Source organism: Paralichthys olivaceus, chromosome 12 (genome assembly GCF_024713975.1).
Source record: "Paralichthys olivaceus isolate ysfri-2021 chromosome 12, ASM2471397v2, whole genome shotgun sequence".
In the NCBI taxonomy this organism is placed as follows: domain Eukaryota; kingdom Metazoa; phylum Chordata; class Actinopteri; order Pleuronectiformes; family Paralichthyidae; genus Paralichthys; species Paralichthys olivaceus.
The window spans coordinates 1,360,579-1,381,828 of record NC_091104.1 but is presented as its reverse complement, the minus strand read 5'-3'; the positions used below and the strand labels follow the sequence as shown (position 1 = coordinate 1,381,828).

Genomic DNA, 21,250 nt, shown 5'->3' with positions numbered 1-21,250 from the left:
AAGACCAAACTACTTTTTCTGTAAGGGAAAGTTGCTCCCACCCACAACCTGAATATTACCATTGACAACTCCATGGTAGCCTCCATCCAGACTGATAGGAATCTGGGTGTGACACTCGACAGTCAACTCTCCTTTACTGCCAACATTACTGCAACAACCTGCTTGTGTAGATACATGCTGCACAACAGCAGGAGAATACATCCCCTTCTCACTCAGAAGGCAGCACAGGTTCTGGTCCAGCCTCTGGTCATCTCACGCCTAGACTACTGCAACTCCCTCCTGGCTGGTCTACCCACTAGTGCTATCAGATCGCTGCAGCTCATCCAGAACGCAGCATCTTGACTGGTCTTTAACTTACCCATTTCATTCACACTACTCCGCTCCCTTCACTGATTACCAGTGGCTGCACGCATCCATTTCAAAACACTAGTACTTGCGTACCTTGCTGTGAACAGATCGGGTCCAGTCTACATCCATGAAATCAAACCTTACACCGCAGCCAGTTCACTTCGCATCTGCCAATCAGCTTGCTGCTTCCCCACTGCAAGCAAACCACCAAACAAAATCACAACCGTTTGCTGTTCTGGCTACTAAATGGTGGAACAAGCTCCCCATTGATACCAGGACAGCAGAAAATCTTCATATCTTCTGCCGCAGACTAAAGACACATAGCTTCTGACTACTCTCCTGCACTCTTGGCGCCGTACTAACGGGAGCCTGTCGTAGCAGCTCCTGGTATTACTGTCGGTCCTTTGTGTTTTTATTACGTTTGCTATTTGTTTTTTATATTTATTTTTGCACTGCTCTGTGCATCTTCGTACCGCACAATGACGAGATGCTTTTGCAACTGATTGGACACTTTTTATAACTTTTAACTGCACTTCGGTCTCTTCGGATCACTGGAAGCATGCCTGCAACACATGCCGGCATTGTTTACACCCGCGACCAGCTGATGGCCCTGAGGCACACCACCCTCTTGGCCGGAGAGAGACCCACCATCCCGGAGGAGCTAAAGAGGAGACGGAGGGGCTGTAGAGCGGGGCTTAAACGGAGGATGGTGAAGAGGAAGTTTAAGCGCTTCATCCCTGCAGTCATCACTGGAAACGTGAGGTCACTGGCAAATAAAGTGGACGAACTGGGAGCGCTCATCAGAACACAGAGGGAGTACAGGGAGTCCAGTATTGTGTTTCACGGAAACGTGGCTGCATGAGCAGATACCGGACTCCAACGTCACCATTCCTGGCTTCCAGACGGTTCGAGTCGACAGAGACACCACTGCGACCGGCAAGAAGAGAGGAGGGGGTCTCGCCGTGCTCGTGAACAACAGGTGATGTCACCCCGGGCACGTCACCATTAAACAGCGTGTCTCCAACCCGGACATCAAGCTCGTCGCAGTCGGACTTCGTCCATATTATTTGCCGAGGGAGTTTACCAGTGTTTTCACCATCACTGTTTATATTCCTCCATCTGGGAACGCAGAAGCAGCGTGACCTTCATCATCGTCATCACAGGTGACTTTAACCATGCTTCCCTCTCATCCACACTCCCAACATTCTTCCAGTTTGTAAAATGTGCCACCTGTGAAAATAAGACTTTGGCCCTGCTGTATGCAAATGTTAAGGATGCATACACCACCACCTCCTGCAACACACACCTCTTTGCACCACCCTCAAACCCACCACTGACATCCCCTACCCCCCAGTCTGGACAGAGGAAAGCTGCTGGACCGGACCGCATCAGCCCTTGTGTGCTGAAGGTATGTTCCAGCCAGCTCTGTGGAGTTCTCCAGCACCTCTTCAACCTGAGCCTACACCTTCAGAGAGTGCCAGTGCTCTGGAAAACAGCCTGCCTGGTGCCCAAAAAAGGACGTCCTGCTGCACTGGAGGATTGGCACACCTCAGACCGCTGGTGTGCTCATCACAAGACCCCCTGCAGTTTGCATATCAGCCCCATGTTGGGGTTGATGATGCAATCATCTACCTGCTGCAGAAGGCCTACCACTCCCTGGACAGACCCAACACCTCAGTCCGGATCATGTTTTTTGATTTCTCCAGCGCCTTCAACACCATCCAGCCCAGACTGCTGAAGGCCAAACTGGAGGGCACGCAGGTGAGTGCTCCCCTCATCACTTGGGTCGATTACTATCTGACGGGCAGACCACAGTTTGTGAGATTACAGAACTGTGTGTCTGATCGTCTGATCAGTAACATCGGGGCCCCCCAGGGAAATGTACTGTCCCCCGTTCCTCTTCACCACATACACTGCTGACTTTAAGCACTGCACTGAGTCGTGTCATCTGCAGAAGTTCTCTGATGACACGGCCATTGTGGGGTATGTTGAGGGCGGGAGGGAGGCTGAGTACAGGGACCTGGTCGACCGCTTTGTGAAGTGGTGTGGGGAGAACCGCCTGCAGCTCAACGTGGCGAAGACGAAGGAGATGGTGGTGGATTTCAGGAGGAACAAGCCCCTGCCCTCTCCTGTCTGCATCGGTGGGACGGATGTGGAGGTGGTACCTGCATACAAGTACCTGGGTATTACACTGGACAATAAACTGGACTGGTCCACCAACACAGAGGTCGTCTACAAGAAGGGCCTGAGCCGGCTTTACTTCCTGAAGAGGCTCGGGTCCTTCAATGTCTGCAACAAGATGCTGCAGATGTTCTATCAGTCTGTTGTGGCGAGCACCATCTTCTTTGCTGTGGTGTCCTGGGGTGTGGGCATCAAGACAAAGGATGCCAACAGACTGAACAAAATCATAAGGAAAGCAGAGTCTGTGGTTGGCTCTAAGCTTGTCACCCTGGAGGAGGTGGTGGAGAACAGGATGCTGGCAAAACTGCTGGCAATCATGGACAATCCCTCTCACCCCCTCCACAAAACACTGGACAAACTAAAGAGCAGCTTCAGCCACAGGCTCATTCAACCCCACTGCTCTAAGGAACGATACAGGAAATCGTCCCTCCCAACCGCAATAAGACTCTATAACTCATCAACCTCTGTCAGAGCCACCATCACAGAACTGCACTAAATATACACCTTTGCACCATGTACCCTGTACTACACTCCGCCCCATATACTGGAACATTTACTTCTGTGATATGTGTTAATTTAAACTATATTGACATTACAGATCATTTTATACAATAATATTGTCTTTTTGCACACTCTGTCTACATATTCTTACACTCTTATACATAGTATATTATATCATCTATTGTATAGTCAAGTACTTATATTTATACCCTACTATATACTATATATCATATTATACTCTGTATATTCTCTGTATATTCTTCATATATATAAGTCTATATACACATATTTATACATGTGTACATGTTATTATTTTTATATTATTACTACTACTATTACTATTATTATTATTATTATATATACTGTTGCTGCCATTATTACTATATACTGCTATTATATTGGTATAATTACTATCTATATAAATATATATTATGTTATATTATATACTATATATATATATATATATATATATATACTGTACTACTATTTTTATATACTAACAATAACATTACCATCATATCATCAGTACTATTACCATCATATTGCCACTGCACGTTATCTTATCTACCTATTCATCTTGTGTTTCTGTTTTTATTCTTTCTACCTCAATATTTTATTTTATTCTATTGCATCGTATTTTATCCTATACCTTTCAACACCTGTGAAACATGCCCCAGGACACAACTTTAAGCCACTTCTCGTCACTGTGTGCCTCAGGATCCATGAGGTCATCCGGCACAGAAAACCCCAGTTTCCCCTCTGCCCTTTCTTTCTCACCACTTCTCCAGGAGTAGTGTATTCCTCTCTTACCACTCGAAAGGGCAGTGCAGCTACTTTATCCAAGGTCATCAAAACTGCCTGCCTGAACTTTCATCAAAGGCAGCGACATAAGAGACTACTTAAGGAATAAGAATCCTTCAGCACAGGCCGCCATGAAACAAAGTCTTTAAACAACAGAAGCCAAAAACCAGTCACTGAGGACGTAATTTTCTGGAGATCAACCAGCCAGCAAGGACAGTTCACTGGACCTCAAACAGCAAACCAAACGGTACCTCCTTCTCTTCCATGGACTGGGCTAATCAAGTTAAGCAAATCACACTATTTTAAAATTTGATCAGTACGATGTTTGATAAGTTTCTTTTGTGTTGACTGTCAAGCTTTTCCGTCATCCAGGTCATGGTATTTTCAGAAGTTGTAGAAGCGTACATTGGCAACTGGACCTGCTTGCATTTTTTGAAGATGTTTTACCTTTCATCCAAAAGGCGTCTTCAGTTCCAACTGACAAATGGGGGGTTTCAGGTATTTAACCTCTGAGTAGCTCTGTTGAGAGTAGTAATGTTTAACATGCAGTTCATTGACTAGTTGGGGGTCATTGGGTTCTTCTGAGTCAAGGTGTGAACTGCTGTTGTTACCAGTAAGAGACCCACCCTGCCATTGTTTGAGTTATTAGGGTCACTATGTAGTGTTTTACCTGCATAGAGAACTGTGAGGCAGCTGCCTCTGTGCAATTTTGTGCTGGCCTCCCAAAAAAATTCTTGTTATTGTTTTCACAAATAACATTACATTGGAAAGTGGATAAAGTGATCGACCTTTTGGATATGGATAAAAGGTCGGGACAGAATCATATCTGCATCATAATTGGGTCTTTTCATACATGTCTGGACCAGTTATTTCTTACAGTTTTTACCGGCTCTGTCAGTAATTTACTGCACCTTTGTATGTCTCAATCATCACTGCAAACCGAATTGAACCAAACCGAGCATGGTGGTTTGATAAGCACAGCAAAAGCAGGGAATTCCTCCCTGGTGAGGTTTTAGTGTTGCTGCAAATTCTGAGTTCTAGTTTGCAAGCTGGCTACAGTGGGCCTTCTTTGGTGCAGAAAAAGGTTGGTAACAAAGACCATCTTGTAGGGGCCCCATAGGAGGTGTGTATCTTCACTAGCCTCATGGTTTGATTTTGATTCAGTAGTCAACAATTCGATCAACAACGATGCATTTTAATGCATCACGTCCACAATCGTCTATATTACTGCGAATGGCTGCTTTTTCAATTAATAAAAATCAGTCAGACAATTATGAACTCAATTACAATTTAGAAAATACGATTTCAATTCAAACTGCAATCAGACTGCAACAGTAAGTCTATGACAGCGGTCAGTGCTATCAACACTGATTTGACATTCATTCAGTTTAGTCTTGTGTGCTGCACGTAAAGCTTAAAAGCAGGTCGAGTGATTCTGCTTCTCTGATGTATTCTTATGATTCACACTTAGAACTGATCAAACAAACAAAGTAAAAATCAGTGCTGTACGTATCCTTATAACTTTTGATCAGTGATCAGCAGACTCCGACAGGAGACTTTGACACAGGACAACCTGACCTTTAATGTGTATCTGTCCTGAAGCAGCGCTGGTTATAATTATTCAGTGGCATGCTGAAAAAATACTTTATATTTACATCTAGGGGGTCCTCTCTACAGAGGCCGCCATGTTTTTTACAGTAGTCCAGACTGGACAAACTACACACCTTTTGAGTTTTTATAACAAGCTGCAGCATGACATTTCAAGACTTGATATCCCAAAATTCTACACACTGTAGCTTTAATTTAAAAAAAAAATCCATATTCAACTCTGTTTAACTTTTGTCTAATGTTGCTTTCACAATTTATTATGGTACCTTTTATATTGTATGGAAAGCACTTTGAACTGCCTTGTTGTTGACATGAGCTATACAAATAAACATGACATGCCTTTCAAGTATAGTATACATTGGCTCATGTGGCATCCCTGTAGTGGTATACAGATCATAACCCTTATTCTTGATTTGGGTAAATGAGGATCCTTAGATTTTACAGCCCTTTGTGGGTTGGTCAGTGATTTTTTTTTCTTTTACTCATTTTGAGAGAGAGAGGACATGTGAGGCACTGGAGATGTAAAGACACTTTGCACAGTGGGCCATGGCGCATGGAAGTTGGGCATATGTTTTTCTTAACGATCAAGTGTTCTTACCACAGTGTGGCTTCACTCACAGTCAGTGCAAGCGTGTGTCAACGAAAGCACCTTATAGAGGCTATATCTTGTAATTAGGTAAAACATTTAATTTTAACATTTAACATACTTTACACTACACCTATGTCTAATAATGGAAGGAATACGAACTTAAATTTCTGAGCGCAATGTATTAAGTGATCTAGTTGCAACTCTGTGGCTACCCTGTTTATGATGTTCTTTAAATGGTCAATGAAAATACATCGTCTTACAGTACCTGTCAAGGACAACAAGATCAGTGGCAGTCTCAGCATTGCTCTTCAAGATTCTTTCCAAATTCTGGATCTTCTGCTCCAGTTCTGAAGGGTCACATTTTCCATTTAGAAGAGAAGCTGTCAGACCCAGGATACGAGGACTACATGAACACCCTTCAAACAGCTGCAGAAATAGAAAAGAGCTAGATCATTCACATTTTTTCTGTATGACTGTTTACAATTTCTATAAAAGGAAATATTTTCCATTGAGACAATCTCACCTTCATTATCTCACAGTAGGGGTGGTCTGTAATGGCCAGGTGACAATCATCAAAAACCACCAAGTTGAGTTTAGACAACAGTAATATTTTATTCCTCAAAACATGCAGGAATATGTGGCAAGTCATGACCAGCACCTGTATGAGACAAAGTTGAGAATGCACATGGAAAAAAGGTATTACTGTCAATATTGAATGATCTGACAAGGGGCCAGTGCTAAGTGGAGGTCTGAAAACCCCAAAATGCATCCTCAATGCGTCTTGAGATCCATCTTAGAAGAGGACACATGGGGCCACACTTTTTTGCTGTGTGAACAAAGAAACCTCCTGTGCCACATATGAATTGATAGCCCATATCTCCCTGAATTTCAGTCTGAAATTTAATCTCTACATTACACATGCAATCATGAATACTCCAGTGTGTCAGCTCATCTCGGTCACGCTTAAAACACAAACTGACAATCGCATGTATTTATGTATTAATTGACAGTGTCATGAATCTGGATTGTTACGGTAATAACCCTGATGCCCTGGCTGTGCGTATCTCGTTTTGTGTGTCAAGTGAATAAATGCAAATGTTGGTCTTTTATTCAATATGTTTAAATTTATCAAAAATCTAGAGAAAATCAAACAAACACAAAGTTAACTTGAAAAACTGGAAAGGTACTAATAACTTCTGATTAGTGTTGTTGTTTATTGTTGTGCAAAGTGAGCGCAGGTGGGTCCACTTTTTGAATTTAATATTCAATTTTTGAATAAAAAGGCCACCGCAATTCAAGAATATAATGACTCCTATTCCTCATGCAATGGGAAATTCTGTTAGACGGTCACAGCATTGAGGTACATAACGAGTGAAAGAAAAGCAAATTAAAAGTGTTAAGACAAGCAAAAAAAAACACATACCTGTTTCTCGATTATCTCTTGTCTCCACTGTTGGTCTGTCCATGCTGAAGTTTCCTCCAAATCTGTGTACTCTCCCACCTGAAGGTCAGAGTGAGTCCTGACTGCAGCTGCTTGCTGAACTACAGACAAAGCTGGACAATACAGACCATACAAAGACTAAACAACTTGGAAAAGTTCAAGTTTGATCAATCACCATAAACTCTGTTGAATGAGTTGGCTGAAAGCGGAGGGTGGAGGTTGCCATTTTTTCGATTTCTTTACAGTCCTGAAGACAAACCATTAAGAATAATACACATAGAAAAATATGTGGCATATCAACAAAACAGCAGCCACTGTGGTGAATGGTAAATGGACTGCAGTTATATAACACTTTTCTAGTCTTCTCCACTACTCAAAGTGCGTTACAAATCACAATTCACATTCACCCAGTCACCTTATACATTCATACATTGTATACACAGTGCCTTTTCACTAATCATTCAGACACTGACAGAGCAGATGTCAGGGGCAATTTGGGGGTTCAACGTAATTCCACTGACACCAATTGTGCCAGAGATAGAACCACCGACCTACTGGTTAGTGAAGAACCTGCAGTAACTCCTGATCCACAGCTGTCAATGTGTGCATTACCTGTGTTCACCAGAAAAACAGTCCTCTTGGCGTTTCTTTGATATTGGCCACGGATTTGGTGGGAGAGCTCTTTTGTTAGAAGTACTGCAATAAAGGTCTTCCCTGAGCCAGTATTCAAGCAGACAATAGTATTATGTTCAAGAGCTGCTTCAAGAAGTTCTACCTGTGGAGAAAAATTAAGGAAAGTGTGAACATAAATATAATACTCATCAATGAACACAAAGCAACAGCTTTGTCTACTTGTATGTTACACTTCAAGCAGCTAGTAAACATGCATGTGAATGGAAACTTCCTTGCCTGATATTTCCTAGGTGTATAGATGTTATCATGGATAGCCTCCTGCTGCCATGGCAGCCCAAAGAAAGGCCCCATGGGTGAAGTAGCTGGGGTGACAAGCTGTAAGCCTGCCATGTTTCAAAGAGGTGGAGGTAAGGGGGCTGGGCTCCTCCAGTTGTCCACTTTATTTCATTTCATTATCATCACTGGCAAGTTCACTGGCAAGGGAAGTAAGGAAAGAAGGAAACCACATTAATCTCATTCATGTTACACGAGTCAGTCATTTAGGCACTATTTGCAAAGTTTGTTTTCAACATGGTAGCACTGCTTGTTAAGTTTGAGTAGACTGAGAACAGCTTGTTTATACCTTGTTTAGAATGATGAGACAATTACGTCGTAATCTGCATGAGGAACTTCTGTCTGCTGGAGTGTGTGTTTCTCTGTGTGTGTGTGTGTGTGTGTGTTTGTCTCTGTCCCTCTTCACACACAAACTGATAATCACAGGGGATATTCACCATCTAGTCATATATTCTAAAATAGTTATTAATCGATGATGTCGGATCATGACTCCAGATCGTTCTGGTCAGCGTGGGAGTGAGGAGGAAGCTCCGACATGAGACTCAGTACCAGACGACCAGACTTTTAATGAGCATCTGTCCTGGTCCTAAAGCAGTGGTGGTTATAATTATTCAATGGCTGAAACTATGAAAGTAGCTGAAAACATGATAATGTTCAGTCACTGCATCGATGCAAAGTCGTCCTCTCTGCAAGAGCCCAAACATTAACACATGCGCTACTCCAATGCGCTGTGTGCGTCAACTAGGTATGTGGCAATTAAACAATTTTACGATATCTGCAGTTTCATAACATCACAATTTCATAACCATAAGAATTGTAAAAACTACAATATCTAACTATGGTGTCCTGCCTCTTACGAGTCACGTGATTTGTGTGCACATGCCACTGAAACGTTAGTTGAGAAGAGGGAACTGAATTGAACGGTAGGGGTGTGTGCAATATTGACTCTGAGTTTAATTCACCTATACTGACAGGTAATGGTATGAAAGGACATGAAGAATATGGCTTGAACCAGGACAGTATACATGTTTACTTTTTCACAACTTGTCAACACTTCGCTCCCAAACTTCACTCTGTGACCCATCACAATAGAAGTCCCATAACTAACTGGATATTGCTGATGATAATAATAAATATTTTAGTTCATTTCATATTTTAGAGTATTAGCTATTTTTTGTTTGTTGTGTGTCATTTTTCCTTCTATAGTATCAATAATCGTGCAAATCTATCTATTTCCTCTGACAATAATTTTGGCACCAAAATTTCATATCGTGACCTCACTAGCGTCAACCTAAGTTATATCGCAATAAATATTGATATTGTTTTATCGCCCAGGCCTAGTTTATAGTAAGTAGACCATAAAGGTTTTTCATGAATGCACATGCCATCTTCATTAATGATGCATAGGTGTGAATTTTGCCAACCTCTATAATGTCAAGAACTCCATATCCTTCAACTTTTCTAACTACTGACATGGTAATTTAGTTCAAACTGGCTATCTTTTCCATTCCTTTGAAGGGTGGTGCCTCGAGGTAGCTTTAATGTCAATTGAAGTTGCCATTTAATATTTGGGCTCTGATGAAGCGTGAGCAATTTGGGGAGTGCTGGACAATGCACAGTGGAGTTAAAAACAACTACATTTTCACGGCAAATCAGTAGGTGGCGCTTTGACACTAAGTTAAAGGTACAGTGTGTAGTACAATTAAGTGGTACTGAGTGTTAAAGTTGCATGTTGCAGCTGAACACCCCTCGCCTCATCCTCCCCTTCCAAACATGAAAAAAAAACCTGTGGTAGCCTTCAGTTGTCATAAAAACTCAAAAGGTGATAAGTTTGTCGATTCTGGACTGATGTAAAAAACATGGCGGCTTCTGTAGAAAGGACCCCCTCCATGTAAATATAAAGTATTTAAATATAGAGGGCCTTTTCTGGGGTAAAGAAAACTATAATTCATACAATTTAGATTGAATGAACTAGTGAAAACATCATGAGGATTACTCTACATTTCTGCCAATAGTTCCCTTTCACCTAAATCTTACACACTGGACCTTTTAGAGATGGAGATTTATTCAATTTTCATCTAATTGTAGTCAGGGCACTAAAAGAGGAGTAGCAACCTTAGTAAGTAGTAGTTTGAACTTGGAATTCTCTTTTATAAAGAAAGATACAGATGGAAGATATGTGCTGGGCCCGAGAAGACTTTTTTTTCGCACCCCCACTCTGTGTATTCTGGGCTCGACTACTTCTTTATGTTTAAAAGAAATTTACATAGGATGCACATTTTTAATATTGGGACCATGGAGCTGACAAATCACAACCCAATCTCAATGGATTTAGCTTTAAGACCTGTAAAGAAGACCACTGCCTGGAGATTGGACATAGGTATAGAACATTTAAAAAAGCAGCAAATAAGGGAAGAAATTGATATATAAGTTGTTATAATGAAAATTATAATGAGGAACTATCTTCTCAAATACTTTCAGATGCATGTAAAGCAGTCCAGAGGGGGGAAAATATAGGCTGCAGCTCTAATTTAAAAATCAGAGAAAAGAAAAAAAAAAAATGGAGCAATTACAGATTTAAAAAAAAAATCTTAACCCTAACATACATAAGAAGTTACTAAATCCAAAAATAAAAATCGAAATAGATAACAAAAAGATGACTAAATGAGATCTATTAAAAATGTTTTTCAAAAAAGCTTTTTTCCCCCCCAAAATAAAAATATAAGCAGGTGGAAAGTCAGCTAAACTACTGTCTTACAGATTAAAAAGGCAACAAGCAGAAATTAAAATTTATAAAGGACCCCATAACTAAAACAACACTACAAATTAAAAGATATGCAACAATCATTAGAAACTTTCTATGAAAACATATATAAGCAGCCCAAAGAAGACTAAACTAAGATAAAACTAGGGCTGCGTAACAGCGCTGAGCGGTCCTGAGCGCTTGCAAACTTTGGACCTGATGCAGTCACCGGGGAGGGCGGTCGGGGACCAGACAAAATGGCTGTGTGTTGCGTGCGTTTTGCGCACCGTGGGAAGGATTTTTTCGTTTTTTTTTTTTTAAACCTGGTCCTTATTTCCAGCATATGGTATGTAGATCTACTAACCCATAAAGGTTAACTTGGAGTCCTTCGGACGCTTTTAGATCCACACACGATCGGCGTATACCCATACAACGCAAGTGACTGGGGCATCCACAATACAGCCTCTAAATAACGCATTATCTGCCACAAAACTCTTTATTTACTATGAATCGCCAGTACTACTCCCCTGTGAGTCTCGCCAGCCTCGGAGCTAGCGTTAGCTTAGCGAACCGAGAGCGAGTTGTCTTCCTGTTTAATCAACAAATCGGTTCGCTAAGCTAACACTAGCTCCGAGGCTGCTCGTTAGCCCGCTGAAGTTAGCTAGCCTTTAACCAAGTGAATACGCCCGAGCACCAGGGCACAGCTGCTTTAAAAGAATACTGTACTATAAAGCACCTGATAAGTATTCTGTCATGTTGCGCAAAACTAGCAGCAGCAAACTCTGTGTATCCTGTTCATGGCGCATCAGTAGGTAGCACAATGACCTTGAGTTAATTTTGAAATGTGGAGCTGTTCAGGCCTGGACTCTGATCTTAGGTTTTAATTTTGGTGCAGATCAGACAATGCACAGTGGTGTCAAAAACAACTTAATTTTCAAACTGGCGTTATGACCCTGAGTTAATATTGACATATGAAGCTGTTAGACTCTGATCATGAAACTGAATTTTGGGGCTTATTGGACAATGCATGGTGGAGTAAAAAAAAAAAGTCCTGTTTCACAGTGAATCACGTGCTATGACCCTGTATTAGTTTTGACACATGGAGCAGTTCAGGCCAGGAATCTAATCTTAGGTTTAAATTGTTGTGCCAATTGGACAACGCAAAGTGGAATTAAATACAACTTAAGTTTCACGCTGTTCAGTAGGTGGCATTATGTCCCTGATTTACTTTTGACAAACAGAGCTGTTCAGGCCACTTCTTTGATCATAGGTTTTAATTTTGGTGTCGATTGGACAATGCACAGTGGAGTTATGACAACTTTGTCTTCTTTGGCAAAGGATCAACCTTTGCTGCACCTCAATGTTTACATGATTTGAGACAATGTCGCAATCCTGACCATGTTCTTATTGCTTGTCTGAGCTAATTTGAGCTGTATATTGTGAAGCAGCCAGCAGCAGTGCATAAAAGTATAAAGCATGTCACTTTTCGGTTGCCAGCAGGTGGCGCTGTGCAGATGAGTCAATATTGACATGTGGATCTGTTCAGGGCGGAACTGTGATCATGTGAATGGGTTTTAAGGCTGACTAAACAATGCACCAAGGAGTTATAATAAATCTTGTTGATGATTTTGTTTCTACTGCTGCACATACAGATGTTGAATCTGAAACTGATGTAGATGCACAGTTATTCCAGTAGTGAAGATTTTCCCAAGGTTATTGAGCAGAATAATGCCTTGGTTATATTGAAGTTGGAACATATTTAGTTTGTGCCAGCTAACAGCTATTGATGAATTAATTCAGGAATTACACTTTTTGTTAAGCTCCCCATCTGTTCCGATCATCTATAACAGCCTGTCTAGCATTCTTAAAAACCATAGTGTTCAAGTAACTGAGTCAATTGTCAAAGAGCTTGCTATTAAGTGTGCAAATCCAATCCTTTGGCCAAAGCCTTTACAAAAGATGGCCACTTGGCTATAGCTCACAAAAAGATAGAGTATTATAAAGAACATTTTAATGTAGTGAACCCAGTTGAGTACATCCTTGATCCTAAGACCAAGACATTTCAGTATATTCCTATTTTGCATTCTCTGCCCATCTGTTAAGTAAAAGTGACATTTTAGAAAGTGTAATCCAAACCCACAAGACACAGGAAAATACCTCAGGTTTAGTGCGGTACAAATCAATGAGAGATGGAATTTACTTTCAAGAAAATATTTTATTTTTTTTTTCTCTCTCAATGGGGAGGATTTGAAATTATCAGTATTGCTTTACATTGATGACTTTGAGGTTTGCAACCCCTTAGGCACATCAAGAAAAACTAGTAAATTTTGTGGTGTGTACTGGATCTTTAATAATTTGTCACCTGGATCTCATTCAGCTCTTTCTTCAGTCTACTTGGCTGTATTATGTAAGGCTACTGATGTAAAGGTGTAGAGGCCCTTTTACAGGATTTGGTCATTTTAGAGAAGCAGAGTGTTTTAATTTCAGGTCTTGGAAAGTTTCTGAATGGTACAGTCCAGTCGTTAATTTCAGATAATTTAGGAGCTCATGGGATACACAAATTGTGTAAATGGCGATGTTTCCAGTTTACGAGTACCATTTGGCACAATTGGCAGTAAGAATAGTGGTAGCACACCAAATCAATACATGTCACTAAAACAATGAACACTTAATTTCTCAATCTCTGTCACCTGACGAAAGATGTGGATAAGTCTCTGTCCAGGCCAAATGTAAACATCTGTCACAGGTGACATTTCTAAATACAGGTGTACTAATACTTTTATTAGTACTAAGAGATATTCAGATCATTGATGGGCTTTTCGCTGCTCTTTCTTCAGAGCAGGTAATTCATCAGCCGTCCTGCTCATTCTTTCCCTTTGTTCGCGTGCTCTGACTCACACACAAACAGTATGATCGAACACATGTTTAAACTCAGACATTGTAAACTTAGTCAACATATGTATAAAGCAGGAGGAGATAGCAGTGCAGTTAACGCAGCTCACTGCGCAAATCATAGAGACACAGGGAGGAGCAGTAAATTACTGAGAGAGCTGCTAAAAATTGTAAAAAAATAACATCATGGTCCAAACATGTATGAAAAGACCCCAAATTAAGAATGTAAGTGGACAAAGTGGAGCTGTGCATGGCTCCCTAGTGCCTGTCCTGGACTTGGTGGATATGTGACCGGGCAGTGCGCCTTCTCCCTCCCTGTCGATGACGTCGTGCCACGGATTACTGTACGAACATTCCCAAATCAGAAGCCCTGGATAAATGGCGAGGTCCGAGCCAAACTCAAAGCTCAGGCTGTCGTGCACAGCGCCGGTGATTTGGATGAATACAGGAACTCCAGGTATGCGCTCTGGAGAGCTATTAGCAGTGCTAAAAGACATTATAAGAACAAAGTGGAGTCTGACTACAAGGGCTCCAACGCTAGAAACATGTGGTCTGGACTAAAAACTATAACAGACTATAAAAGAACAACAAGTGCTGCAGAGAAGTGTGTGCATCTCTCCCAGATGAACTGAACATATTTTATGCACGCTTTGAGAGACCCCCGGCTGTCGAGGTACAGAAGGCTCAGGATCCCTGCCCCTGCCCCCTGGTTCTAACCAGTGCAGATGTGTGCAGATCCCTAAAAAAGATCAACACACATAGGGCTCCTGGGCCTGACAGCATCCCTGGTCGTGCTCTCAAGGTGTGTGCAGTTCAGCTGGCAGAGGTGTTCACAGACATCTTCAACAAGTCACTGCTCCTGTCTATAGTCCCCACTTGTCTCAAAGAGTCCACCATCATTCCAGTACCTAAAAAGACAAAAACCAACTGCCTCAACGACTAACGCCCAGTTGCACTCACCCCCATCATCATGAAGTGCTTTGAGCGGTTAGTCAAACAGTTCATCACCTCCTCCCTCCCCGACTCACTGGACCCCCTGCAGTTTGCTTACAGGGAGAACAGGTCCACAGCCGACGCCATCACCCTCCACACTGCCCTCTCCCACCTGGACCAGAGGAACACGTATGTGAGGATGCTGTTCATTGACTACAGTTCAGCATTCAACACTATTGTGCCCTCCAAGCTCGTCATCAAGCTCAGGGACCTCGGGCTCAACAGCGCCCTCTGTGATTGGATCCTGAATTCCTGACGGGCAGACGCCAGGCAGTACGGATGGGGAACATCACATCCTCCAGCCGGACCCTGAACACCAGAGCCCCCCAGGGTTGCTTGCTCAGCCCTCTCCTCTACTCCCTGTTCACGCATGACTGCGTGGCCACATACAGCTCCAACACCATCATCAAGTTTGCTGACGACACCACCATCATCGGCCTGATCACAGATGGCGACGAGACGGCCTACAGAGAGGAGGTCAGAGCCCTGACATCTTGGTGCCAGGACAACAACCTCCATCTCAACGTCAGCAAAACCAAGGAGATGATTGTGGATTACAGGAAGAAGCAGAGAGACGGACACGCCCCCATCACCATCGACAGGACTCCTGTGGAGAGAGTCAGCAGCTTCAGGTTCCTCAGGGTTCACATCACTGAGGACCTGACATGGACCCCCACACCAGAGTCATCACAAAGACAGCTCGTCAGCGGCTCTTCTTCCTCCGCAAGCTGCGGAGGTTCAACATGGACTCCAGGATACTCTGCAACTTCTACAGGTGCACCATCGAGAGTATCCTGACCGGATGCATTACGGCCTGGTACGGCAGTTGCACCGCCCTCAACCGTAAGACTCTACAGAGGATGGTGAAAACTGCTCAGCACATCACCAGGACGGAGCTACCATCCATGGAGGACCTCTACACCCAGCGTTGTAGGAAGAAGGCTAACAGGATACTGAAAGACCCCCATCAACCCAGCAACAAACTGTTCTCTCTGCTGCCGTCTGGCAGACGGTACCGCAGCATCCGGACCAAGACCACAAGACTCGAACAGTTTTATCCCACAGGCTGTAAGACTGCTGAACTCCTGAGCTCTGTGAAAGTCACTACATCTGTTTAAAACAACATGTTTATTTACACATTATATTATTCATAAGCAAAATTGACATTTATTTATTTAGTTTACAATCATTTTCATTGTCATTATCATTTCTATTCATCATATTTCCAACCAATTTAAAAATATAATGAGTGCAATAATCCATAGCTGTCCATACCTCCCCATAGCTGCTGCTAAATCCTGACATGTATATATTTCATTTTAGCACCTTATGTTTTATAATTTTATTATGTTTTATTTTATTTTTTGCACCTTATAATGTTTAATTTTTTGCACTAGTACTTGTTATTTGTATTTTTAGTTACTCTTATTTTATGACACTTGCATGTTGAGTTGCTTGAAGTGCCTGGGATTTAAGATTTTCATTGCCAACATGTACGCTGTATCTGTTGTGCAGATGACAAATAAAACCTTTGAAACCTTTGAACCTTTGTTTATGTTTATTTATCGAAAGTCATATTATCATTATGCAGCCCTAACTCTAATTTTCTGAATTTACAGGGGTTATGTACTAAAGCAAAAAAAAAAACCTGCTGTAAGATGTATCACTAGGTTTTCTGTCAATACAGATATGAATTCAGTCCAGTGCAGCTCATCTTCTGTGAGTGAAAGAGACTGTGTGACTGATAGACACACCTCCGGTCACACAGAAAGCTCTGTCTCCGGCCCATTCAGTAGGACAAGTAGTTTGAACATTAAACAAGTGTGATTTTCCACAATTACTTTCACTGTAGCTAGTAGGAATTTTGATATAAGATTTATATACATCATTCTAAGTAGTCAAACAGTATCTTTGCTTCAATCAATCACTACTCAAAACTCTTATATATATATATATATATATATATATATATATATATATATATATATAAAATTGCAGAGTAAGATTCAAACTACTTTTGTCATACATATGTGTTTCATTATAGTTCACTATAATTCAGTTGATTATATTATAATCTATAATTCCAGTTTTAGATAACTACAATTTAATTCTGACTAGTCATTATTCCAGTTTCAGATAACTACAATTTGATTCTGACTAGTCATTATTCCAGTTTCAGATAACTACAATTTAATTCTGACTTCATACTTAATACTTGTTCATATTTAATTTCAGTATGTAGTAAGTTAGTTACAGTAAGTAACTACATATTTCATATTTAATTTACAGTATTTCAGTGAATCTTGAAATTGCAGAAGTCTGTAATACTTAAACAGCATTGTAGAAGAAGACAGTTACTTTTCAAATAAATAGCTGGAAAGGGTCGAATGTAGCTTTTGTCTTTTTAGTATCATCTCTGACTGCTAAAGAGTTTTTCAAATAGTCCATTTAGCTTGAGAAGGTTACTAACGGAGTGAAACGATGCAGATGTCTTTCAATGACCGCCATAATAAGACTATTCAAATTATTTAAATGATAAGCAAAGGAGCTTCAATGCTTCAAATCTTATATATCTTAGCATCGGAAACACTGGACCATTTCCCTCCCTTTGTGAGGGAAAGGAAAAAATGCCGCCCCACAATTAATTGTGGCAGCAAGATTTAAAGTAACATTGGAGTTGGACCTGACAGAGCCACACAAATAAAAAGAACATAACAGCTTTTTTATTCTCATGACTCAATGCAGAATTTGCATGAGCTCCCGATTTCTTCTTTGTCTAATCTGTCCAGTCAGGAGTCACAGTGAACAGCACGCATATTGAACTTATAGTTCACACTATCATGATCAGAAGTAAATAGGCCTACACATAATTTCAATTCAAATAATTTCTACCACCCATTTGCAGAAAACACAAAACATTTTTTTGATTGATAGATAAACTTTAACTCCATCTAACAGGATCCAAAGAATTGGCCAGATTGTTTGCTTTGCAGTTACATGTCTGTTGTGTTAAAAACGTTCAGAGTAAGTTCCCCTTTCTCATTTCTTACACTCATCTCTCTTTGTGCAGGCTGCCATAATAGTTGAATCTGAGTATTGAGCTGAGACATGTTTGAAGAGGGAGCTGAAGACTGTACTTGGGTTAAAGTGAGTCAACTTGTATTTCAATAAAACTAATGTAGTCCCCAAACCACATTCTGTTAGTCACGTTTTACCTTTTTTTTACTTTAACTAATACAGAAACGTATTTCGTATTAGCTAGGTAGCTGGACACTTGACCACTCAGGTGAACTAACTAGTAGAGACCACGATGACTAATATAAGCAAGCTATTTAACAACTATTAAAAGTCAATTTAGCACAAACTGTTACACAGTTAGCTGAATTAAGAAATCTGATTAATCGTCTTAAACAACAGGAGCAACGAATGATTTTAAGGTTCTTGGCCTGATTCAATTGAAAAAGTATGATTCGTAACGTTAGCTAATAACAAAGTTCATGTTAAATTAGCGTATTGGCTTCACTTAAACAAATTAAGTATGCATTGCCACCGACAGTCCATTGGCCTCTTGCGTTACCAAGTAGGCAAAGACGACGTGCACTGGAACCCCTCTTGCAGTATCCAACAGAGTACCTTAACCTAAAATGGAAAGCGAATATGAACTCGAAAGAATCGCGCCTACCAAAAGCCAGATCTTGGCCTAGCTATCTTAATGACCAAAGACACATATTTCCGATTATGCCGGGCTGTTCCTGACTGTGTGATTTGTGGAGTTAATTTAAAACATGGCTTCATCCAAAACGTACAGCGTGTAATTCAACACAACATTTAAGCAACAACTATAGCCGCCATGCACCATCAGCTAGCTAGCTAGCTAATAGCTAACAAGGCCGACACATTCAAAATAGTATTTGAGAAAAACGACTCATACAGTTATGTACTTTATCTCACCTGGTGTATGTTTAGAGATTGATCATCTTGACTAATTGGCTTGAAATCATTCGTTTGATATCCTCACTGCTATCCACCCTCGCTTATCCGATTAGCTAGGTTTCCTCTCACGGTGGGACCACGTCCTTTAACTTGGGCCCCGCTACGCCAGAAATATAACGTATATTACGTAACTATCCGCGGAACTAATGACACGCCAGTCTCGTTCAGAGAACGAGAATCCCAGTCCACTAGCTTCTTCTTCTTCTTCGGATTTTAACAGTGGCTTGCATTCTTGTTGTTGCATTACTGCCATCTTCTGGTGTTATTTAACTACTACAGTGTCCGGTTTGTCTTCTCAGATTATTTTCATGAGTCCTGTTCTCCTAAGAGAGTTTCCCAGATGTTCCCTGCCTTGTCCTCCCTCACTCCATCATTCCTTTTACACTCCTGTCGTTTTCATTCACTCCATCATTTCCTTCCTTTGTGGTTTATATTTCCTGCAATTGACTAGTACAACCCAAAATCTGAAAAAGTTGGGACAGTATGTTACATATAAAATTAAAACTGAGAACAGTGGTTTATAAATGATCTTTGACCTGTATTACATTAAAAACAATACAAAAGCACATTATTTGACGTTTGACCTAATGAATTTTATTGATTTTTCAAAATAAACACTTTTTTTTAAACTAAATTTTGATTCTTGCAACATATTTAAAAAGAAGTTCGGGCAGTAAAGCATTTACCACTTTTGTAATGTTGCCATCAGTAGATATTTCAGGTATCTGTACTTTACTTGAGTATTTATTTTCCTCACAACCTTTTACTTGTACTCGCTACATTTGAACACAAATATCTGTACTTTCTACTCCTTACATTCTTAAAACTGGATCGTTACTTGTTTTTATGCTTTGCGGGCACAGAGCACCTCTCGCTGACTCGCTTGCCCCCTACCTCAGGAGACACACAGGCCCCTGCAGCTTGTGTGCTGTCGGGGAGGGCAGTGCAGGACCCTAAGCGTCTGGAGGTTGGTCGGGCTGCCATGGTCGACCAAGGTCAAGCAGCTGTACCGGTAATGATTCTTCCTCAGGTTCACCTATGGAAATTTTGTTATGACTTTTACTTCCTCTAGATAGTCAAGTTTGATCGTGCTCCGCCAGGGCCATGACCAACTCTGTCGGGGCTGATCCAAGGACCTCACCAAACCATCCAATCAGTAGTAGCGACGGGCGGTGTGTACAAAGGGCAGGGACTTAATCAAGGCCAGCACATTCCCCATTCATTTATTCCCTGTAAATGATCCAGATGCTCATGCAGGACCTCAGTTCAGTTCAGTCTATATTATTCTGTCTGAAATTTGGCAGCAAAACTAGACTGTGTCCAGTGTTTTTTTTTCTCTGTACCAGCTCTGTGCAAAAGAGTAAAATTATCCTATTTTGTTTGTTATCTAAAGAAGCATCATATATCACTGAAGTTTAAATTTTATTTTTACTTTTGTACTTAAGTACATTTCATAGTCTGTACTTTCTTACTTTTACTTGAGTAAAGGAGTTGAATCATTACTTCTACTTTTACCAGAGTATTTTTTTACACAAGTTTCTTTACTTTTACTTAAGTAAAGAAAGTGAGTAGTTTTGCCACCTCTGCCGATGATTCGCTGAACCCTTGTCACTGCATCTATCACATTCCTGTCCGTCCTGGAAGAGGGAACCCTCACATGCGTCTCTCTCTGAGGTTTCTAAGTTTTTCTCCCTAGCGTTTTGGTAGTTTCTCACTCTTTTGGTAGTCCTCACTCTTGTAGCAGTCTCACTAGGTAGTATATTCTCCTGCAGGCCAATGTGCCTACGGAGAATGGCCACACCGCAGCGGTGAATGGCCCACACATAGAAGATACTGATCCATAACGTCAGGCTCCGAATTCGTGCGGTTTTGGGGGGGTTACAAGTATCTGCTTGTGACTCCCATCATATCTATGTAAACCTATTGGGGGGAGTGATTAAATCTGAGCCTAGACATCAAACACTAACCTGTTCTACTGTTGCAATAAATATTTGAACGTGAGTTGTCTGACTGAAATGGAGCGATGCCTTCGAGCTTGTTCAGGCAGGTGCGCTGCTCCAATCATGTGACATACAGTACCTCATTCTCTACAATCATCTATAATATACACCTGCCTTATTAGGTGGTCTATTTATGCAGAGAAAATCTCCAATCACTCTCTTTGCTTGCCCCACTGTGTCAGAATTGATGCCAG

The 21,250-nt window shown here is 41.2% G+C and overlaps 1 protein-coding gene across 2 annotated transcripts in view; it reads right to left on the bottom strand.

Moving 5' to 3' along the window:
- Positions 1-19,235, bottom strand: part of dicer1 (dicer 1, ribonuclease type III) — an 81,372-nt gene extending 62,137 nt beyond the window's left edge. For both annotated transcript variants that reach the window (XM_020103070.2, XM_069536436.1), the window contains exons 1-6: positions 19,015-19,235; positions 8,379-8,575; positions 8,082-8,244; positions 7,452-7,582; positions 6,552-6,686; positions 6,294-6,454 (exon numbers count right to left, since the gene is read on the bottom strand). In XM_020103070.2, coding sequence (XP_019958629.1) covers positions 6,294-6,454; positions 6,552-6,686; positions 7,452-7,582; positions 8,082-8,244; positions 8,379-8,492 — 704 coding nt within the window. In that variant the 5' untranslated portion in view covers positions 8,493-8,575; positions 19,015-19,235. The remainder of the gene's footprint in view (positions 1-6,293; positions 6,455-6,551; positions 6,687-7,451; positions 7,583-8,081; positions 8,245-8,378; positions 8,576-19,014) is intronic.
- Positions 19,236-21,250: the final 2,015 nt, after the last annotated feature.